Source organism: Macrosteles quadrilineatus, unplaced genomic scaffold (genome assembly GCF_028750875.1).
Source record: "Macrosteles quadrilineatus isolate MER2022 unplaced genomic scaffold, UCM_ALF_1.0 Scaffold_1__1_contigs__length_201487025, whole genome shotgun sequence".
Classification (NCBI taxonomy): Eukaryota; Metazoa; Arthropoda; class Insecta; order Hemiptera; family Cicadellidae; genus Macrosteles; species Macrosteles quadrilineatus.
Window position 1 is genome coordinate 94,261,765 of NW_026542594.1, and position 23,071 is coordinate 94,284,835.

General features: G+C 36.4%; 1 protein-coding gene across 4 annotated transcripts in view; it reads left to right on the forward strand.

The window, feature by feature from the left end:
- LOC128989179 (kelch-like protein 26) overlaps positions 1–23,071 on the forward strand; it is a 138,981-nt gene that overhangs the window by 89,543 nt on the left and 26,367 nt on the right. For 2 of the 4 annotated variants that reach the window (XM_054411075.1, XM_054411244.1), the window contains 3 exons: positions 10,250–10,438; positions 11,460–11,653; positions 21,819–22,008. In XM_054411075.1, the coding sequence (XP_054267050.1) occupies positions 10,250–10,438; positions 11,460–11,653; positions 21,819–22,008 (573 nt within the window). The remainder of the gene's footprint in view (positions 1–10,249; positions 10,439–11,459; positions 11,654–21,818; positions 22,009–23,071) is intronic. The other 2 variants (XM_054411187.1, XM_054411131.1) reach the window with 2 other exon arrangements.

The following is a 23,071-nucleotide window of genomic DNA, read 5'->3' on the forward strand; positions in this document are numbered from 1 at the left end:
AAAATCAATGGCTATCCAGTGGTACCACTCTCAACATCCTACGACGAAAATTACCCGAGCAGGGTAATGCCAAACAAGACGTGTTTTGCCAGTTCCCAAGTGTCGGCTGCAAAAGTCGTGCCGCGTCGAAAATTCATTTGATTTCTAATCGTCGTGACATTGTTATATACCTGCTACAGGGTTTGTTTATGTAATAAAATGAAAGTTCAGAAGGTGATCTTTCGAATGGTATATATATTATTCTCATCTGAGCTGATTGTAAGTGTTTTTTTTTACCGCTAAAAAATTTTCGGCCCAGATCGTCACAAGACGACTTTGGCCATTCTAAGCATCAACGTCAGATCGTCACCAGACGTCGATAGGCCACTGCTAGGGTTAATTCGTTTTTTTTACATAAAAAAATTTGATATCTCGGTTTTCCCCGAGAATCACTTATTTAAATAAAATTTTTCTCTACTAATCCAAAGGGATGGTGTGTCTACACGACCGCGGAAGATGTTCTTAAACCGCGACCGTGCTAGACGTCGTTTTCGTGACCGCAGGAAAAATGATCTTGTCTTTTCTGCGATCGCGCAAGACGATAATGTCTACACGGCCGCTGAAGATGTTCACGATTTTGCCGCAATCGTGGACGACGATGACGTTTCGTGACCACGGCATTCAATGATGATGTCTACACAGCCGCGGAAGATGTTCATGATTTTGACGCGATTGCAGAAGACGACAATAGCAAATAGTAATCATTTTGTTTGCAAGAGTGGTAGTGCTGGTAACAGCTGGCGAGTAGTCGACAACGACACTAAATCGAATACCGATAACTGATATTGTTAATGATAGATAGTATGATTGATTAGATTTTACAAAATAAAAGAGATGAAAAACAATTGATGGTTTATTAACATGGTTGAGAACAAAACTGATAAAATGTAAACAAGTAAGTAATTAGATCATAACAATTAATAAGACATATGATTTTATCCTCAAATGGCAGGCAGTAGAGAGTATACATAGAGTACTTCTAACATACTCCCCCCCAAATTGCAACAGGGAACTGGGCAATTTTATTCTGTGACAGGAAGAGGGCTTGAGTGTTCCAGTAGCTGTCTTCAGTGTTACCAAACGAATGAGGTTGTCAGGTCCGGGATTTTTGGCTGACTCTTTTAGTGGGAGTTGTAACAACATATCTTCCTCTTTCAGTCATAGAGTGCGTCGGTTGAAAGTGTTCTTCACTTGTTGATTTTCAGAAGATAAAACTTGAACTGGATCTTTGGCAAAAACCTCCTGTTCCCAAAACTTCTGAAGTAAATCATCTACTTTATTCTCCAGTAGGCAATGATACATTGATGATTTATTGTCATTGATGAATAATCCACATGGCCCAGATAAAACCCAACCAAAGATGGTTGATTGAGCAATAGGAGTTAGAGGCGGACCCTTGATAAGTCCAGGAAGAATGATACTTCCATGAACATCAGCTCCAAGTATCAAATCTACAGACCCAGGGGTCATGAAATCTTGATCAGCTAGTTGAAGCTTCTTGATATGATGCCAGTTAGATTTACTTGGTGTCATAGTAGGTAACTTAGCAGTGAGTTTTGGCAGAATATGAGCTGTTAACGGACAGATGAATTTGTCATTAGATGGACTCCCAATGTTAAGGGACACTGCTCCACGAGTAGTTGATGTTTGATTTCCTCCAATACCGATAAGAGAGAGTGAGGATGAGGAGCGTTCAATATGAAGAGTCTGCACTAGATGCTCGCTGATGAAGGAAATTTCGGAGCCTTGGTCTATTAGAGCTCTACATACAATGTTGTTACCTTTCGGGCTGATTACTCTAACTTGAGCAGTAGCTAAAAGGACTGTGTGTCGATTTCCAGTGGGAAGAGAGTGATTTGAGGACACTTGTGGTGTGTTTGATGATTTTCTTTCCGAATGTGGTGGATTTGGGGTTTGATAAGTGGATTTTATTTGACTAGATGTATCAAAAGGTCTACTGACAGTGTCATGATTCAATGTATGGTGGCGATTACAACATTTCACACATGATTTTTGAGATCGGCATTCTTTGAGCAAATGAGGGCCAAGACAGTTGAAACATAACCTGTTACTTGATAAGAAGTCTTTCCTTTGATCTGGTGTTTTAGCATGGAACTCTTTGCAATATGCTATGTAATGAGCATTACTACACAGTTTACATACTTATTTTCATTTAGATTCAGCTACCAAAGCTGTGTTGATGTTTGGATAATGCTGAGGATTACCTTGATGTTTTGGTAGATTTACCATTCCACTCGAGTGAGACACTTCCCTGGCTTCAATATTTTCTAAAGCCCTTACATGTCCCTCGATGAAGGTCTGTAGGTCTTGCAGCGATGATTTCTGTCGAGACGCCTTGGTGAAGCTCCCATGCCTCGTGTGTATCAGGATCTAGACGATGAACAGTTAGATATACTAAGATGTGATCCCATTGATCGATCGGCGAGCCAAGAGATTTAAGTGAGCCCAAACTCTTATTTACAGTTGAGATCAGATGATTAAGACCTTTGGCAGATTTTTGTTTTAAAGGTTGGATTTTGAAAATGTCATCTAGATGTTTGTTAATCAAGACCCGTTTGTTTTCAAACCTAGCTACTAGTTTTTCCTAAGCTGGGATAAAGTTTTCCCCAGTAATTTGAAAACTAGATATCAACTGAGCAGCCTCGCCTACCAAGCTATTTTTGAGGTAATGTAATCTTGTTACATCAGTTAAATCAGGATTAGAAATTACTAAAGAATCGAAAAGATCGCTAAACGGTTTCCAGGATTGATAATCTCCTGCAAACTGTGGCAAAGATATTTGAGGCAATTTGGGTCTGAGAAAAGAGTTGGATTTACTACTTTCTGTAATACTTGCATTTTGGAGAGATGACGTTTAGACTAAGTCAAGAAGGTCCAGCATTTCCGATTTGTTGATGAGGTAAGCTTCTTTTCTGCGGCTGTAGTGGTCTTCATTAAGATAGTCGAGATTTTCCATCAATTCGGTCTTTGATTCACAGATCCTCTCGTGATCTTTGTCAAATTTTTTCCAATCTGCTTCCAAAACTTCAAGTCTTGTTTGTAGTTGAGCCTTAGTTATAGTAGATGTATCTTTGTTTTTGAAAAGGGTTGAAGCATTTTCCAGGTGTTGTAGTCTTGATTTTTGGAGTTTGATTTTTGATTCCAGTGATGCCATGATGATTGTGAATTTTCAAATTTAGGTAGACATAAAATAAATTGTGATGAATAAAATCTCAGTGATATAGATACAAGTGTTTTGATATGCTGCTGTTCCGGCTCGAAGGACCAATAATGTTAATGATAGATAGTATGATTGACTAGATTTTACAAAATAAAAGAGATGAAAAACAATTGATGGTTTATTAACATGGTTGAGAACAAAACTGATAAAATGTAAACAAGTAAGTAAATAGATCATAACAATTAATAAGACATATGATTTTATCCTCAAATGGCAGGCAGTAGAGAGTATACATAGAGTACTTCTAACAGATATCGAACGGCAAAAACGCTCTAGCGGCAGATCGCAAAACCTTTCTTTGACAGTCTATATTTACTCTATTGTCTATGGTACCCTAACCTCAATACGTTATGGTATCTATCTGTACAATTCACAATTAATAGTCTTACTTTTAAATTTAAGGTTACAATTCAAGGCTGTATTCACCCAATACACAAACATATTAGGTTGTAACATTGTTGAAAACTGTAATATGATCAGGATCTAATGTTTCCATTTGATACTGTAACAACCATTTTTTTTTTTTTTTTTTTTTTTTTTTTGAAATGCAACAAAAGATAAGTCAACAGGAGAAATGAAAAAAAAGTTAATATTAACTTCTAACAAAAAAGTCAATCGTATTGTAATAGGGTAGTTTAATATGTAAATAATTTATTAGTAGAATAAACTATTTGAATCAACAAGTAAAATTACTGAACTATAGTTAGAAAACCCATAAAATAAAGACTTTAACTTAATGACTGTGACACATTGGCACATAAAATACCCCCTTAACACATTTTCGAATTAGCATAGCGTATATCTTACCACTTTCAAACTAATTATATATTAATAATTACTAGAGGTCGTAAAGTGGTCGAAAACTTTACCAAAAATATTCAATGTATAGACTTCACTATTTCACCCCAAGCTGTAAATAAAACATGTGATTGGAATTTCTTTCCATTTGTTTTGATTTTATATTTATATTTCGTTGTTATTTCGTCACCAGCGTGGCAACCCATAAGGCCCATGTACATTTTTTAAATTTTAAATTCATTGTTTCTGTTTATTTTTTAGCCTATTTTAATTTGAAAAGGGATTTTGCACATCTACAGGAAAATATCTTTCTAACAGTACCTATGCATAGATTTTCCCTGCAATGCACATAAGCTGAGAAAGTTTTTCAAGAAACATGCTTGCCTATTAATATATAGATAAGATAGATGAAACTATTGCACAGCTTTTTCTGAAAATAAAGGAAATTCAATATGAAAATTATAATTGGATTAGCACAAGATAAGATTATTGTCTTTTCAGTTTCAAAACTACTATCAACTCATATCATCATACACTTCATCTCTCATTAATCATAAGTTTATCTTAGGCCCAATTAAATTTTCTAAGTATATTTTACAGCCCTTCCAAAGAATCAAAAGAGCTATGCCTGGATCTGATTATTTAGGAGGTCCTATACACATTTCTTGAGTAACAAACAATGAGGTTATTTAAGTATCAAAGTCACTATCATCATTCTGGCCTATAAGATTTATATTGCATAAGGTGTACACAACACAAAAAAACCTAAACAATCAACATTATAAGACAAAGGTACAGAAAATGTGATTAAATTATTTGAAATCAAGTTGGCCTTCAGAACGATAATAATACCTGAAAAAACAAAGAATATTCATATTAAGTGATAGCCATGGAAAGGACCTCACAAACCATCTTGATCAAGCAAGCAATAGACACTTTAGTATTACCAATAACTGTCAACCTGGAGCTCCCATAGGCTACATTTTAAACACCACTAGTAAATCCAAAGAAGTCAAAGAGTTGTCTCCAAATGATTTTGTCGTCTTGGTAGGAGGTACTAATGACATCACAATGGATTCACTTACGGTACTAATCCTAGCCAATTTCTTCAATCATTCAAGAGTGAGCTGGACAAAGTCGTTGTACTCTTCAAACACACAAAGCTCATCTTATCTACACTACCATACAGGTACGATTTGGGAGCTTTAAATCAAGAAAACCATCTGATCAAGGAAGCCAACCTGATTATTAGACAACTTGCGTATAGCCAGTCCCACATAGGACTCTTAGACCTGTGGACTCTCTAGAGACGCCATCACACCAGGCATGGATTACATGTAAATAATACCGCCGCCACAGCAAACCTGCAGACTAAGCAAATTTCCATTTGCCTGATTTTATTTACACTAAAATGTCTCCTTGGACATATCACATTTCTTCCCTATTTAAATAGAATTTGAATTAGTTTAACGAGTACTTAGGTTTGCTGCAACTGGGAGGGTAAAGGTATTTTTTTTTGTTAAATGTTAATAGTTTAGTAAGTTACCTAATAAATAAATGCATTTTGCAAATTTGATCAAAATATGTTCATAATCAAGCAAACTACAACAGTTTACTTATTCTCCATAAGAATAACATAAGAATCTAATTACGTAGAAAAATGAAACTGAAAGCCACATTTTTTTAACATAACTCTTATGGGTTCCTAAGTAACCATGTTGGTTGAATGAAATAACAAGGAAAAAGTAAACAAAAGACTTGTAAGTTGTAACATGTGTTCATAAAAAGCCATCTACCCACAGTATACTAGCAAATTACAAAATACAGTACAAAAGGAAATACCCCCACCGCAGCAAACCTGCAGACTAAGCGAATTTCAACTTGTCTGATTACATTTTTAAATAAGACATATTTATTCCCAATTTAAATAACACTTGATTTATCGAGTGCTTAGGTTTGCTGCTACGGGGAAGGTAAAAAGTGTCTTTTGACCAACAGGTCAATAGTATAGGGTGAAATAAATAAATTTGCCAATTTTTATCAACATATATCTATAAACAAGTAAACTACAACAGTTTTCATTTTCTCCATAAGAATAACATAATAATTTTAAATATACACTTTTTTTTTATTTTCTCCGTAACCACTAGGCATACAACAATGCTTCAATATACTTAATTATTTCTTTTTTTAAGCTCTACAAAATGGTTGGGGAAGAAATTCCAAAATTTTATGTTTTTAGGGTCCAAATGGGAAAAACTCATTTTCATCACTCCTTAACGAAAGTAACTATTTTCGACAACAGCTGACATCAATGAAAGTAGTCGTTTCCCAAGCTCTAATTTAGGGCGAGGAAAAATCGATCAGCTGATTTTCCTTCGCTCTAAATTTACTTTCCCTCGCCCTCATTTAGTTCTCCATTTATTCACTACGCGCGCTAGTGTTTTGTTACGGTTTAATTTAATAATTTGAATCAGCTGTATGTATTTTTAAAAGTTGTTTTATTCTCTTATAGGCCTATTGATGTTTAAACAAAATTTATTGAGAAATATACGTAGGTTTCTTTTTAGAAGATTTCATTTTATTTTGAGGTTCAATCAAATTAATTGAGAAATCAAATTCTTTTAATATTACTGAGGTCTGCTATTCTGTGTTTGTGTATTTTTTGCGTCGTGATGAAAAGTATCATTCATAACTCGTACCGAAAGTTATTATCCGGCACTTGCTCCATTATTCCCGCCCTCGGCTTTGCCTCGTACGTGAAAATAACTCTCACATACTCGGCTTTGCCTCGCACGTGAAATTGGGGTTCCCTGTGTTCGGCTTCGCCTCACACAAAAACTTGAGCGCGCAACGGAAAATGTGACTTTCGGTCCTAGTAATAAAATATACTATTTTACCCCATAAAACCCCCATAAACCCCCGTTCCCATGGTCCGATCATGCTGGTTCGCGAACTCGTTTGAATAAACGTAGGTTTACACGTTTATACCAAATTTCATCAAAATCGTATCAATTTTGTTTGAGTTATCGTGCTTTTTTGGCCTCTTGGGACCTCAAAATGAAAAAGTAAATCGGCCCCGGGTCCAGGTCTTGCCATGAGTCCTACGGTAATAGCTTGTTCCCCATATGGGAAATTCGCTAAAACATAATTTGTTACTATTGAGTAAAGATTACTAGTTAACCGCCCGTGCTCCACCACGGGAATATTTGTCAGCAATAAAAGACACTAGATAACCTGTTGCTCGAAACCGAGCAAAACTGCAGGCTGTAATGAAAGAATAACCAGTAAAAAAATAAACAGCAAGACTTAATCAAAGAGTCACCCTAAAGTAATTTCTGACTGATTATAGAAATATGAAAAATATAATGTAAAAAAATTATAAAAGTAGTATATACAATATTTAAATATAGATCCGCTCTCGTAATGTTTTTTTTTTTTTTTTAAAGAGGTTGGCGACCTCTTTTAACCTTGCATTTGCCCGTCCACATAGACTACAGATCTGTGCGTGGAACGTATCCAGCAAAGCAAGGGGTGAGCCGGTACAGTACAAAGGTGAACTGTACTGATAAAAGTTAGTGGCAGTGACCAGGATCCGAACCCACGACACTACTGCCTTGGGCCCGAAGTCCGCGACGCTACCGACTGAGCCACCGACTCGCCAACTTTGGCTATCTCTTATGTAATGTAGGCGGGTACCCTCTATGAGAACGTAGATGTCAACCACACACTGTAAAGTGAGTTTTTCAGACTTTTTGTAGCAAGCTAAATCGCTCTCTTGACACCAACCAGTACGACACATACTATAGCATTGTTAAATTATTTGTACTACCTGTATGTTCTGTTTTTAGGCGTGTTTAAATTAGGGGCGCAAACGAAAGTCTTCGATTGGGAACATAAGAGGGTAAGCAAGTGGATCTAACAACGGATCTAGAACGGATTCGCGTTTAAAATTATTAGTTTTGGAAAAGACCTAAGATTTATTTGGCCAGGTGGTGCTCTGTTTTCAGCTTTAAAAATAGCTGCAACATTTATTTAAGTAGCATAAGTAAGCACACGAATCTCACATGACTCCTCGGACCTCTCGTCCCTACACATTTCTGCCACAATTTTAAAAATTAGAAATTTTTATGTAAATAGGTCGTTTGCAAATCATAAACACATAGAGAAAACTGCTGTTTCCAAAGTAGTGTACCAATAATCATACTCTTTGCCTGTGACCTACAGTATTAGCAAATATGATTTTAATCATAATAAAATGAAAATTTTGTTCCGTACTATTAAGTGATAAATATTTAATTTGTATTGAACTGCAATTAGAAAAATATGTAGTCATATTAACATAATGTCGTATTAACATATTAGAATAATTTTAGTTATTCGTTTTCATCACTGCATTGAAAATAGGCTGATTATGTAGAACAAAAACAAATTGTTTTTAATATAACTACCTACTTGGAATACATAATACAGTACTTGCATTGTCTCTGTTAAATTATTTATGGATTCAAAATTACTCCTTTCACTTTTAATTGGTGTATTCAGTGAGTAATGGGATTTACTTGCAGGGTCGACCCAGCCATTGTCTCTTTTAATCCTTATAAGTATGGGATTAGTTCCATGCACAGGTAGGACCAAGGAGCGCAAGCATCTCTGCACTCCTCGGTCCTACCCTGACGAATTTTGTTTATGACCTCTCATTAGAGCAGGTATTGTGCACTCCTCGGTCCGCAAATCGTGTGTGTGAGTGAACCTACCTGGTCTCCATCGGCATTCCGATTTTGCTATTACTATACACCAGTATGCACTATGACCTGGCCAACATCCGTAGAATGAAAATAAATTAAGTAATAAGTAGGTAACTTACATTGCCTCTGTTGCCAAGAGGTAGCTTCAAGATAGGGATATTGTCTTTCTCGTACTTCTGGACTTGTAATCGCCATAAGAATCCTCTCTCCGCGTGTCATGTATCTGGGTTTCTTAACATCTGAAAGAATTTATAAATAGCTCATTAACTAAAGCTAGTAATGCGTTATTTTTTATACCTTAGCCTCTATCTGTTGTGCAATCTTTGTCTTATTATTAACCATTAACCTTAGGTTATCACTAAACAGCGCTATACTGATTAATAGCGCGCATTATCTAGGTTTTAGACTGGTTAAACTATGGATAATGTTGTCATTTAGGTGTGTTTAAAATCAGTTAGGAAGAATTGGACGTGTTGCAGAAAGTCAACAGTGCCGGAAGGTCAAATAATTTATACTTGTGCCGATAGGTCAAAAACTACAATGTTTGCAGTGTCTGTAGATCAAAAATCCCATTGAGTCAAATAATACAGTCCGTGCTAAAAACGTAGTCTATGTTAAAGCGATTGACACATCGGGAATGTGACCTAATGCAACAGCAGTTTTAATATAACAAAATACGATAAAATACAAGTTCTGTTTCGCTGAGTCAACAGTGCCGGAAGGTCAAAAGTATATTCTGTTAAAAACAACGATAGTCCTCTCGACGCAAGACTTCAATAATTTAGTGTTTTGGTGTACTTAAAGTTGTGCTAAAATTTTGAAAATTGGCACAGAGCTTTTTGGTTAGTCCTACTTGATGACTGTTTTGTTGGAACTTCAAACTATTCACCAATCTAATTTATAAAAATTGAAGTATGGTGAAATTGTTTTAAATCGTGATTTTTAATATGAAAAAGTTAGCATGCGAGAATTTTTTTATTTTTTGGTTAGAGAGGTTTTGTCTGTGACAAAGTTGTAGCCAAAAGTTTGATGCGTAAAATATTCTTTTTTTGAATTTTTACAATCAGTGGTTCAGTAGATAACTTGGGTTGAAGAGGAAGGAAAATTTAGCATTTCGCAACGCATGGAAAGAAACTATATCGCACGATGAATTTTTGAAAATTAAAAAACCCCATAATTCTCTGTTTCCATGACTCGATCTCGCTGGTTCGCAAACTCATTCAAGTTTGTCCTTCCCTAAACCTACAAACCAAATTTGGTCAAAATCTGATCAAAATTACTCGTTCTCGTGTTCATTCCCCTATATAAAAATTCGCTAAAACTGCATTAAACTGTGCTATTGTATTACATGTTTTCAAAATTAATCAATTCTTCATGCAGACATAGGACATAGATTTTTAGACTTTCAATTTGTGGTTTCCAGGAAAACATCCACCCGTTTGGATTTCGCTACAGTCCGAGACGTGATGAATGGGCGACCATGGCACCTATGCAGCAGGAGAGGTGCAGGTTCTCTCTCAACGTTGTGGGAGATAGACTTTACGCTGTGGGAGGTGTGAGTGAGGTAGCCAAACAAACACAAAAAATCACTCCTAAGAAACAAAAACTTATGGTAGTATATATTTTAGAATTTAAAATTATTTACAAGTACATTTCAAGACTTGTCTTAAAAATAATCAACAGACATACAGTGCTAATAAAAAGAAAAAACTGTTAACTCCAAAAGATTGGAGAAAAAAATTAAAATTAATATAAAGTAGGGGTCTGTGGATCCCCAATATTTTTTGTTTGGGTCGGGCTAACAATTGGCTAAAGGGGACTAAGGTAGGAAAAATGTTCGAACCAAGCTCGAGTGAAGCTGAGCATATCTTTTATTTTTGCAATAACAGAAAGCGTCTGCGAAGATGCACGATCGAAAATTTACGATTTCACCCAATCGTTGGTGATGTTCAAAGTTTTTGCAGTAATCGTGGCAGTGTTGATGATTATTCAGTAGAACCTCACTAATTCGAACCTCGATAATTCAAAAACCTCTATAATTAGTAATGTTTATCTGTTCCCCTCAGAAAACCTCTAAAACTCCAAAAATAATATACCGATAATTCAATGTGATTTTTACGCTTAATGCATTCTCTCCAATTCAAAATTGCACATACTTGAGCCTCTACAATTCAAATTTTGTTGTCAAATATGTGAGGTTCTGTATAACAATAACCTCAGAAGACATTTACAATTTGGCTGTGACCGCATAAGATGTTCTTAATTTTGCTGTAACCGTGGAAGAGGTTTAGGATTTTGCTGTGACCGTAATAATAGACATTCACAATTTTTCTATGTCTACTAAATATGTTCTCCATTTTGTTGAAACTGTGGAAGGTTTTTTTTTATCTTACCGATATATGGAGGGATTATGTTCAATGTATAATTGCATTAATGTATTACAATTATAATTATTATTAAAATCAATACCTTTCCAAAGACACATAATTTTGGCCCGACTGGGTATAGCTGAAGACCTGAAATCCAAAACTTTGTCCCACCAGAAATTGGTGGCCCCCAGAAAAAAGTGTGGCCTGCAGACTCTTAATAACACTAAGGTATAAAAACTATTCATATAACTTTCATTTTTATAGATGGAGGAGGATAGTGTGGAGGAAGAAGGGGAAGGTGATAGTGCTTGTGAATGCTACGACCCAGAGACTGATAGTTGGGACAGCATCAGTCCACTACCAGGGGCAAGGACACAACATGCAGCAGCTGCCCTGGACCACTACCTGTACGTGAGTGGTGGACTGGACAGAGACTTGGCACTCAACTCCATGAAGAGGTGAGTGAATGTTACGACCCAGAGACTGACAGTTAGGACTGTGTCAGTCCATTACCAGGGGCAAGGACACATCATGCAGCAGCTGCCCTGGACCACTACCTGTAAGTGACTGGTGGACTGGACAGAGACTTGGCACTAAACTCCATGAAGAGGTGAGTGAATGTTACGACCCAGAGACTGACAGTTAGGACTGTGTCAGTCCATTACCAGGGGCAAGGACACATCATGCAGCAGCTGCCCTGGACCACTACCTGTAAGTGACTGGTGGACTGGACAGAGACTTGGCACTAAACTCCATGAAGAGGTGAGTGAATGTTCCGACCCAGAGACTGACAACTGGGACTGCATCAGTCCACTACCAGGGGCAAGGACACAACATGCAGCAGCTGCCCTGGACCACTACGTGTACGTGAGTGGTGGACTGGACAGAGACTTGGCACTCAACTCCATGAAGAGGTGAGTGAATGTTACGACCCAGAGACTGACAGTTAGGACTGTGTCAGTCCATTACCAGGGGCTACGACACATCATGCAGCAGCTGCCCTGGACCACTACCTGTAAGTGACTGGTGGACTGGACAGAGACTTGGCACTAAACTCCATGAAGAGGTGAGTGAATGTTCCGACCCAGAGACTGACAACTGGGACTGCATCAGTCCACTACCAGGGGCAAGGACACAACATGCAGCAGCTGCCCTGGACCACTACCTGTACGTGAGTGGTGGACTGGACAGAGACTTGGCACTAAACTCCATGAAGAGGTGAGTGAATGTTACGACCCAGAGACTGACAGTTAGGACTGTGTCAGTCCATTACCAGGGGCTACGACACATCATGCAGCAGCTGCCCTGGACCACTACCTGTAAGTGACTGGTGGACTGGACAGAGACTTGGCACTAAACTCCATGAAGAGGTGAGTGAATGTTACGACCCAGAGACTGACAGTTAGGACTGTGTCAGTCCATTACCAGGGGCTACGACACATCATGCAGCAGCTGCCCTGGACCACTACCTGTAAGTGACTGGTGGACTGGACAGAGACTTGGCACTAAACTCCATGAAGAGGTGAGTGAATGTTACGACCCAGAGACTGACAGTTAGGACTGTGTCAGTCCATTACCAGGGGCTACGACACATCATGCAGCAGCTGCCCTGGACCACTACCTGTAAGTGACTGGTGGACTGGACAGAGACTTGGCACTAAACTCCATGAAGAGGTGAGTGAATGTTCCGACCCAGAGACTGACAATTGGGACTGCATCAGTCCAATACTAAGGGCAAAGACATAACATGCAGCTGCTTCCCTGGACCACTACCTGTATGTGACTTGAGATGTTCCAAAATTATCCTCATTGTTTACTTTTGAATTTGTATATTCCTAGGCCTACTATTAGCTAAATTCATATCTCTAAATTATCACATGTGTTTACATGCAGTAAAAGGGCAAAAGGTTCCACCTATTGTAAATTTCCATATTTCACATTCTCATCAAACACTGTCATTTATTTAATAAGCCAAATTTATAATCACTGGAAGTTATTTATACAGTTTGAATTATTTTACAAAATTATTCTTCTCTTTCACTTTCAAAAATGTAATTAAAATACTCTTCATATAATACCAACCAATCATAAAAGTAACAGTGAATAGTGACATCAAGGAACCATTGAACTAATTGTTGAAACAGATGTATGAAATTGAACATCAAGAATCAAGATTTTTTTCAATTGAGAATAAGTAATGAAGAAGCAAGACAGGAAGAGTATTTAAAACTTTTAATTGGTGATTTAACTTTATAGTATTTAAAATATCAAGATTTTTCTCAATTATTTAATACATATCATTTTTACCTCAAGAAATATATTTGTGGAGAAGACTACCATAAACTTTTGGGTGAGATCAAACTGAACTTGTACTTTGTTAAATACTCACATTCCAAAATTTCTATTGGCTTTTGCCGTTTTGAACTTTTACCTAAATTGTAATTTTACTAAATTCAAAATTTGAACTTTCTTCTTTCAAAAGTGTAAATTGAACTGTACATAACTTGTGATGAACATTAGGCTTATGCCTATACAACATCACATAAGCCTACTTTAAGCCGGCACATTCCTAGAACCCTGAGATTAAGAGTTTCATCTAAATTTATAACCCTACTTATTTGTACAATTTGACTAATAAAAGGTTTATATGTATTCATCATTGTAAACCCTGGACATTTATTTATTACTTATTTACCAAACAAAGGTTAAAGAACTTTACATTGGCGCCTGCAACGTGTGGCAAAAAAGTAGCTTATGTGATATTATCCAATACAAAATAACTTCCAGACCTATCTCGATGTAATAGGCCTATGACAACCTAAATTCTAAGCATAAGAATAACTAACCTTGTGTGCACATCCATAACCATATATCATTCACAACACCTCATCCATATATTGAACTATTATTATTGATCACTATTATACGATATTATGGAAGATAAAGCATATAATTTAAGAAATAGGTCTACCACAACCAACAATGATACTAGCAACCAAGATGCCGTAAGCAACACCGTACATTCTAGTCAAGCAACTCTAACCAACGAAACACATTCAAATACACTAGTAACTATAGACACTACAAATAATGTTGAAACAAGTAACAATTATCATCATATTTTATTTGGAGGAATCCCAGAATCAATTATTTTTCATGGTCTGGAAAGCGATAGAAATCCATTAGAAACAGACGTTATTGAGGTTAACGACAGTGTAGGTTCTAATCCTAAGATCAAGATGGCGGATCTGGATCGTCAGACAGAAAAAGGCAGTATGACGTCACGTGACAAAATGTGTACTATTCCAAGCGACCAGAACGACGAAACAGCTGATCTGCAGTTGAATGAACCAAACAAAACTGGCTCACTGACCAATCCAATGAATGAGTCACACCAGCCGATCGGCAACACTAATGATTCAAACATCCTAACACAAATTACATATTTGTTTCGTGAACTGAAACAAGACATAAATCTAGTAAACCAAAATATGAACACAATCAAACAAGACAGTGATATACGCTTAAATGATCTCAAAAATGAACTCAACCAAAATATTAGTTTGATGCGAGATGACCTTCAAAAGGATATTAAATCCATAGAAAATCACGTAAATGCTATTTCTCACGAAATAACTAATCTCAAATCAGATGTTCAAACCGTAAAGTCTGAAATTGAAGCTATCCACAATACCTTATCTGAACACTCACTCAAAATAAATACCATTGAAATGAATGTTGACAAAAAGATCGAAATTAAATCTCAAGAAATCCGTAATGAATTAAATACTCAAATTGAGACTAATCAGATCACTATTGATCAAAATATTGCTACTTTGAGCAATAACCTAACCCGAAATTTTGATTCTAAATTGCAACAACAGATAAATATATGCCAAAATAACCTAAAACAACAAAATGACGATTTAGTTACTAAAATCGAAGGACAGAACGAGAACTTGGTCAAACTAAATTCAATAACAGACAACCATAGTTATCGAATTAATAACATGGAACAACAGATTTCCAAATCAACTAGTACAATAACGCCTCTTTATGTTACTTGTCCGGGAACTAGCAGAAATTATCTAGACATTAACCCACCTAAATTTAATGGAAAGACACAAAATCCAAAAGAATTTTTGAGTAAACTTAAACGTTTTTACGAACGGAATGTTGACAATCAGAAATCAAACGATGAGTCTGAACATTTATTGGATGTAATTGAACAATGTCTTGACCACCACGCATCTAAATGGTTTGAGTTGGTCAAATATCAAATAAAAAATTGGACCGATTTTGAGGCAATGTTTTTGAACAAATATTGGAGTCACGAGGTTCAACGTGGTATCAAGCAAAGAATCGATGTTGAAAAATATCGAAAGGATGGCAGACTATCAAGAGCCGAATATTTTATAGAGAAAGTCTTGACACTAAGATCGATAACACCTCCTTTGACCGACGAAGAAATCATTGTAATCCTGTCCGACCATTTTTCGGAATTAGTACAAGATGCCAGACGAGTCCAGAATGTCACCACGGTACACGAGTTTGAGCTGCTATTACAACGAGAGGACCTCAAAGACGCTCACCAACGGACCATGACTTCAAAGTCCAACCGCTATGAACCATCACACCCACGTACTCACAATTACAGTAACCAACAGGGTAATCGTAACCACTACCAGCCGAACAGACAGCCAAACAGTCCAACTCGCCTGAACCAGCAGTACAACCATGGCTCTTACAACCAGTCTTCGAGGGGATACAGTCAACCACAGAACTACAGCAGTGGACAACAGAACATCTACAGGAAAGATTATAATTCCAGAGGAAGAGGAAACTACAACTCCCAGAGACCAAACAACAAGACCAACTCACCACACCGTGAAGAACGTCAGTACCCGTCTCAAGAACAGTCCCAAGTATGTTCTGCAATTATAGACAAAAGCAACCCTACTACCGGAACTACCAATTATATAAATCCAAATCATCAGGCTTTAAACTAGGAAGCACTGATGAACCAAAGGCCCAGAATCAACTTTCCTCATTGTTTACACCCCTTTCACCATCAAACGATTCTTCAGTGCTTATTCAAAAAATCGGAATTTTACGGCCTAAACCTGTATATAACTTTGAGAACAAATTTGAAAATTTAACCAACATTAGCAATATTATGTGTGATCGTAATTTCTTACTCCAAGATGACTTAAAGGACACAAATAATTTTCTTGAAAATTCTAATAATACTTACAAATGTCCTGAAATTAGTCTATTTGTAAATAATGTATCAACCACAGCTCTTTTAGATACAGGAGCAAATGTAACTTGTATATCTGAACAATGGATAATAGAAAATAAAACGAGACTTGGACAATTTGAAGAATTACCCCTGACAGGTGTTCATATAAAGACAGCAGTTGGCGAAAAATCTAAACGGGTTTCGAAAATACTACTTATGAATGTCAGTATTAATGGTGTAAAAAGTACTTTACAATTAATCATGGTACCTAACTTAGTACACAATCTTATATTAGGAATGGATACAATTAAATTATGGAAAATGACAATAAACTTTAATGACAATATAATAAAATTGAATATAAATAACAATGATATGTTATTGAAGTATGACGGGAATTATTATGAAGGAATTTTGTGCTATTTAATGAACAACAACGATGATGATTATGATGATATATATGATTATGATGAAAACTCACATGAAAATCATATACTAAATAAATATGATAATTATGGTACATTACACCACTCCAATACACCAACACTCACAATTAATCCTGACACTATAGCTGATACTATTGAACAAAACCAGCTACTAGACACCGAACAGAAAAGTCAACTCGTCAACTTACTCCTCAAATATCAAGATACATTTTCGGACGCTCCAGGATTATGTAACAAATACCAGCATCACCTTGAAGTAAAGCAACCAACTACATTCAAATGTCAATCTTATCCTGTGCCACTCGCACATCAAGACGCTGTCATGCAGGAAATAAACCGTATGGAAACTTTAGGAATAATTGAAAGAAGCAACAGTACATACATAAATCCTATAATCCCAATCATAAAGAAATCCGGAGAAATACGTTTATGTCTGGATGCTCGTAAAATAAATCAAATCCTAGTGCCTGATTATGAATGTAATAGAAGCGTGAATGAACTTCTAGCAAAAGCCTGTAATGCTAAATGGTTAACTAGTATCGACTTAACCGCTTCTTACTGGCAGATACCTTTAGATATTGAATCTCGACCTTATACCGGATTTCAATTCCGCGGTAACACTTATCACTATAAAGTAGTCCCCTTTGGTGTATCAACTTCACAAGCCGCTCTTGTACATGCATTATACAGAGTTTTTGCTAATGAAATCGAAGACTTTACTCTTATTTATGTGGATGATATCTGCATCATCAGTTCTGACTTTTCTGATCATTTAATTCATATTGAAACTATTCTCAAGAAATTAACCGAGGCTAATATGACAGTGAAATTCTCCAAGTCTACTTTCTGTCAAAGTTCCATACCTTTCCTAGGCTACACTCTAACCGAATCTGGCCTACAAATGGATCAAAGCAAAGTCCAACCGATACTTGATTTTCCTACTCCAACTAGTCGAAAACAGCTAAAATCATTTTTAGGTTGTATCAACTATTATAATAAATTTATTGATCACTACTCTGAAACTATTAAACCATTATTTCGGCTTACTTCAAAGAAAAATAAATTTATTTGGACTCCTGAAGATGATACCACTTTTAACAAAATTAAATCGCTTTTCCTTCAAACTAACATACTTCACCACCCTGATATCACTAAAACTTTCATCCTACAAACCGATGCGAGTGACTACGCAATCGGAGGTCATCTCTATCAATTAAAGGATGATGGAAGCAAAGCAGCTATTGTATTTTTATCACGTGTATTACAACCAGCTGAACAGCGCTTTACTACCACGGAGAAAGAACTTTTAGCAATTGTTTACTGCCTACAAAAAACACGCTATTTAATATTAGGCTCCAAATTGAAGATTTTAACTGATAATCATGCCCTCACATTCTTGAAAACCTGCAGACTGTTAAATAACCGACTCACCAGATGGATTTTGGCTATTCAAGAATACAACTTCGAGATCGAACACTGCAAAGGAACGGACAACCAGACAGCTGACACCTTGAGCCGGATCATCCATCCATCAACCTCCGATTCTCAACCTCATTCCTCACCTGAGCTCATCGTCTCTTACATTAAGAGAATCATCAACCCTCAGCTGCGTAATGACTTTTTGAATTTGCCCAGACTTCAAGCAGAAGATCCCGTCCTCAGAATACCATATGCTACTCTTAGACTTGGACCTGATTCACCCTTGTATGAACAGATATCCCGGACCTATAAATTGGACCAAGAAGTACTTTACCGGAAGCATCGAGACAACTGGCTGATAGCTACACCAGAGAACATCATCAACAAGCTCATTTGGGAATGTCACCACCACTACCTTCATTGCGGGGCGAAAAAGTGTCTTACCATCCTGCAAGAGTGCTTTATATTCAAAAATATGGGGAGACGAATCAGAACCACATTAGCGACCTGCGACTCATGCCAACGTTGCAAAGTAAACCCACATCCACACCATGGATTAGCCAAAGGAATTCACTGCACTGCAAAAAATGATCATCTTGCCATAGATTTAATTGGACCGCTACCCACTAGTGTAGGCAACACTAAATTCATCCTTATAACCATTGATATATTCACTAAATTTATAAAACTTTATCCAATCAGAAGAGCTAACACCAAGACCATCATAAATAAACTCTTCGGTACACATTTCATACAATTTGGAAAACCCAGAAAGATACAAAGCGATAACGGCTCTCAATTCAAAAGCCGAGCTTGGATGAGAAAACTTGAGGAGAATAACATCATTCCTATCTTTAGCCCTGTATATCACCCTTGTTACAATATGACTGAACGACCTATTAAAGAGGTTAAAAGATGCTTAAGAACCTATTGCTCCCATCAACATAGAAATTGGGCACGCTTTATTCCTGACATTAACAAGTTTTTAAATGAAGTACACCATGAGACGACCGGATTCACTCCGAACGAGCTACACTTAGGCCGAAGAGATCCACGCTTCTGGGAGAGGTACATCACTAACCCTTTCATTACAGATATACCAATGGAAAGAAAAGTCTTTCTAGCTTCTCAACGAATTAGAGAAAAGAGAAGGAAGAGAGCTGCAAAATTCAATAGACAACATAAAGCCACCACCTTTCAACTGAACGACTTAGTTTTGATAAAAGCACATCCTCTATCACATGCTATACTAGGAGAGACTGCAAAATTATTCAATGTTTATGAAGGACCGTTCAGGATTCACCGAGCACTAGGAGATTCAACGTACATAGTTTGTCTTCCAAATGAAGAACAAGAACTTGGACCATACCATGTTTCTGCACTCAAGCATTACCTACCTCCGATCAATGAAGAGATCTAATCACCACAAACCTGTCAAGTTTATTCATGACCTAATTGTAAATATTGTATATAATATCATTCTTTTCACATTGATCTATTCAAGTGAATTTTTATATCTCATTAATCTCCCATTGACTTATAAACTTTTATTTTTTTCACCTTGTTCATTACCGTACTATGTTTTCTCTTATTCAGAAGATACAACTTGTTAATTTTATGTATTCTCCTGTTCAAATATTAATGTTTTCTATGATAATTTTGTTCACATTATTCGAAATCTAGTATTGGATACTCAAATACCAGATTTCTGAGGGGATATTTGAGATGTTCCAAAATTATCCTCATTGTTTACTTTTGAATTTGTATATTCCTAGGCCTACTATTAGCTAAATTCATATCTCTAAATTATCACATGTGTTTACATGCAGTAAAAGGGCAAAAGGTTCCACCTATTGTAAATTTCCATATTTCACATTCTCATCAAACACTGTCATTTATTTAATAAGCCAAATTTATAATCACTGGAAGTTATTTATACAGTTTGAATTATTTTACAAAATTATTCTTCTCTTTCACTTTCAAAAATGTAATTAAAATACTCTTCATATAATACCAACCAATCATAAAAGTAACAGTGAATAGTGACATCAAGAAACCAGTGAACTAATTGTTGAAACAGATGTATGAAATTGAACATCAAGAATCAAGATTTTTTTCAATTGAGAATAAGTAATGAAGAAGCAAGACAGGAAGAGTATTTAAAACTTTTAATTGGTGATTTAACTTTATAGTATTTAAAATATCAAGATTTTTCTCAATTATTTAATACATATCATTTTTACCTCAAGAAATATATTTGTGGAGAAGACTACCATAAACTTTTGGGTGAGATCAAACTGAACTTGTACTTTGTTAAATACTCACATTCCAAAATTTCTATTGGCTTTTGCCGTTTTGAACTTTTACCTAAATTGTAATTTTACTAAATTCAAAATTTGAACTTTCTTCTTTCAAAAGTGTAAATTGAACTGTACATAACTTGTGATGAACATTAGGCTTATGCCTATACAACATCACATAAGCCTACTTTAAGCCGGCACATTCCTAGAACCCTGAGATTAAGAGTTTCATCTAAATTTATAACCCTACTTATTTGTACAATTTGACTAATAAAAGGTTTATATGTATTCATCATTGTAAACCCTGGACATTTATTTATTACTTATTTACCAAACAAAGGTTAAAGAACTTTACAGACTGGTGGACTGGACAGAGACTTGGCACTCAACTCCATGAAGAGGTGAGTGAATGGTACGACAAAATTGCAAAAATCTTAAACGTCAAAAAAAAAATTTGGTAAACTTTTTTGGTCTTACAGGGAAATTGAAAATGGTGAAATTGAATTTGAAAATTGAATCTTCTATGGTCACTGCAAAAGTATAAACGTTTTATGCAGGCATGGTGAAGTCGTGAAAACCTCCGTTGTCATGGTGAAATCGCAAACCCCTTGCGGTCTCAATCGCAAAAACCCTTCTAGTAACGGGAAAATGGTATGCATCTTTTTTGGTCACAGAGTAATTGAGAACAACTCTTTAGGTCATAACAAAATTGTGAGCATCTTCCACAGTCACTTTGAAATCATGTACGTCTTCCGCAGTCACGGCAAAATAGTAAAAAACCTCTATTGTCAAGGAAAACATCTTCGATGTTTTGGAAAAATTGCAAACACCTTTGTGGTCACGGCCAAATGCAGAAAATCTTTTGATGTGACAGACAAATCTAAAAGTCCCTAGCAGTTGCAGGGACATCATTGTCTCCCGTGATGTCAGCAGAACGGTGAACAGATCGCGATAATTTAAGCTTGAGTTGGCTTGACTTAAAAATAGATGCGCTCACATCATAAATGACCCGACTGTAGATTTATTTCTGGCTCGATATGATATTTCTGGCTAACTGTTACATGACCAGACCCAAAAATATCAGGGATTTGTAGACCCCTAGTGAACAGTGGACTGGACAGAGACTTGGCACTCAACCCTACAAATTTTAGAAAGGTTGTTCCACTTTCAACTTACTTTTCTTAATTCTAATATAGTTTTTGTACTTTATGTCTAGGTACGACACAGATGAAGACCGATGGGAGAGCAGGGCGAACATGCTAACCCCTCGTGTGGATCATGCCATGTTGGTTGTCAATGGCAGTCTTTATGTGTGTGGTGGCTGGTACGAAGACTTGGACACTGGCAACAGAGTGCTGGTGGACACTATAGATAGATACGATGTACACAATGACACTTGGCACACGGTAAATACTTGTACCTGTTAACAACCTTACAATTATTATTTATTGTTATAGTTGTTACTACAGGATACTGCGAGTAGACATTCCATTTACGTGAACCAGACGGACCATATATTTTGGATACTGCAAATAGGGGTTCCATTCATGTAAACCACCTAAATCATTAACTTTGAATACAGCAATTAGACATTGCATTGACATGAACCAAATTCAGCATTGACTTTAGATACTGGAAGTAGATATCCCATTTACAAGACACAGGTACAGCATTGACATTGGATACTGGAAATAGGGGTTCCATTTATGTGAACCACATAAATCATTAACTTTGAATACAGCAATTAGACATTGCATTGACGTGAACCACATTCAGCATTGACTTTAGTTACTGGCAGTAGATATCCCATTTACAAGACACAGGTACAACATTGACATTGGATACTGCAAGTAAACATTTAATTTATGTGAACCAGATGAACCATTGACTTAAGATATTGCAAGTAGACATTTCAATTACTAGAACTAGACGTGCCATTGACTTTGATATTGCAAGTAGACATCCGATTTACTTGAACGAAATATACCATTGACTTTGGATAGGTACTGCAAGTAGATGTTCTATTTACTTGTCTTTGGGTAGTGCTGAAGTTGATTACAGTACATTAGTTTTGCTACTACAGTAGAATCTTGATTATCTGGGGTAATGGGGTGGGGGAGGGAGACCACGAACTGAAACCAAGGTTAATCCAACATGACATTAAAAAAAAGGGAGTGTTTCATAAACTCCAAATTTCACAAACTCCAACGCTTAAAATATTAAATGAACAGCGCGTTTCATAATGTCCAAATTTCATAAGCTCCAAAACTATAACATTCAAATAATCACTAGTTCACAATGTCCAAGTTTCACAAACTCCAACGTTTAAATATTAAATAAACAGAGCGGTTCATAACCTCCAAATTTCATAAGCTCCAAATCTATAACATTCAAGTAATCACTGTTTCACAATGTCCAAGTTTCACAAACTCCAACGTTAAGATACCAAATAAACAGTGCGGTTCATAA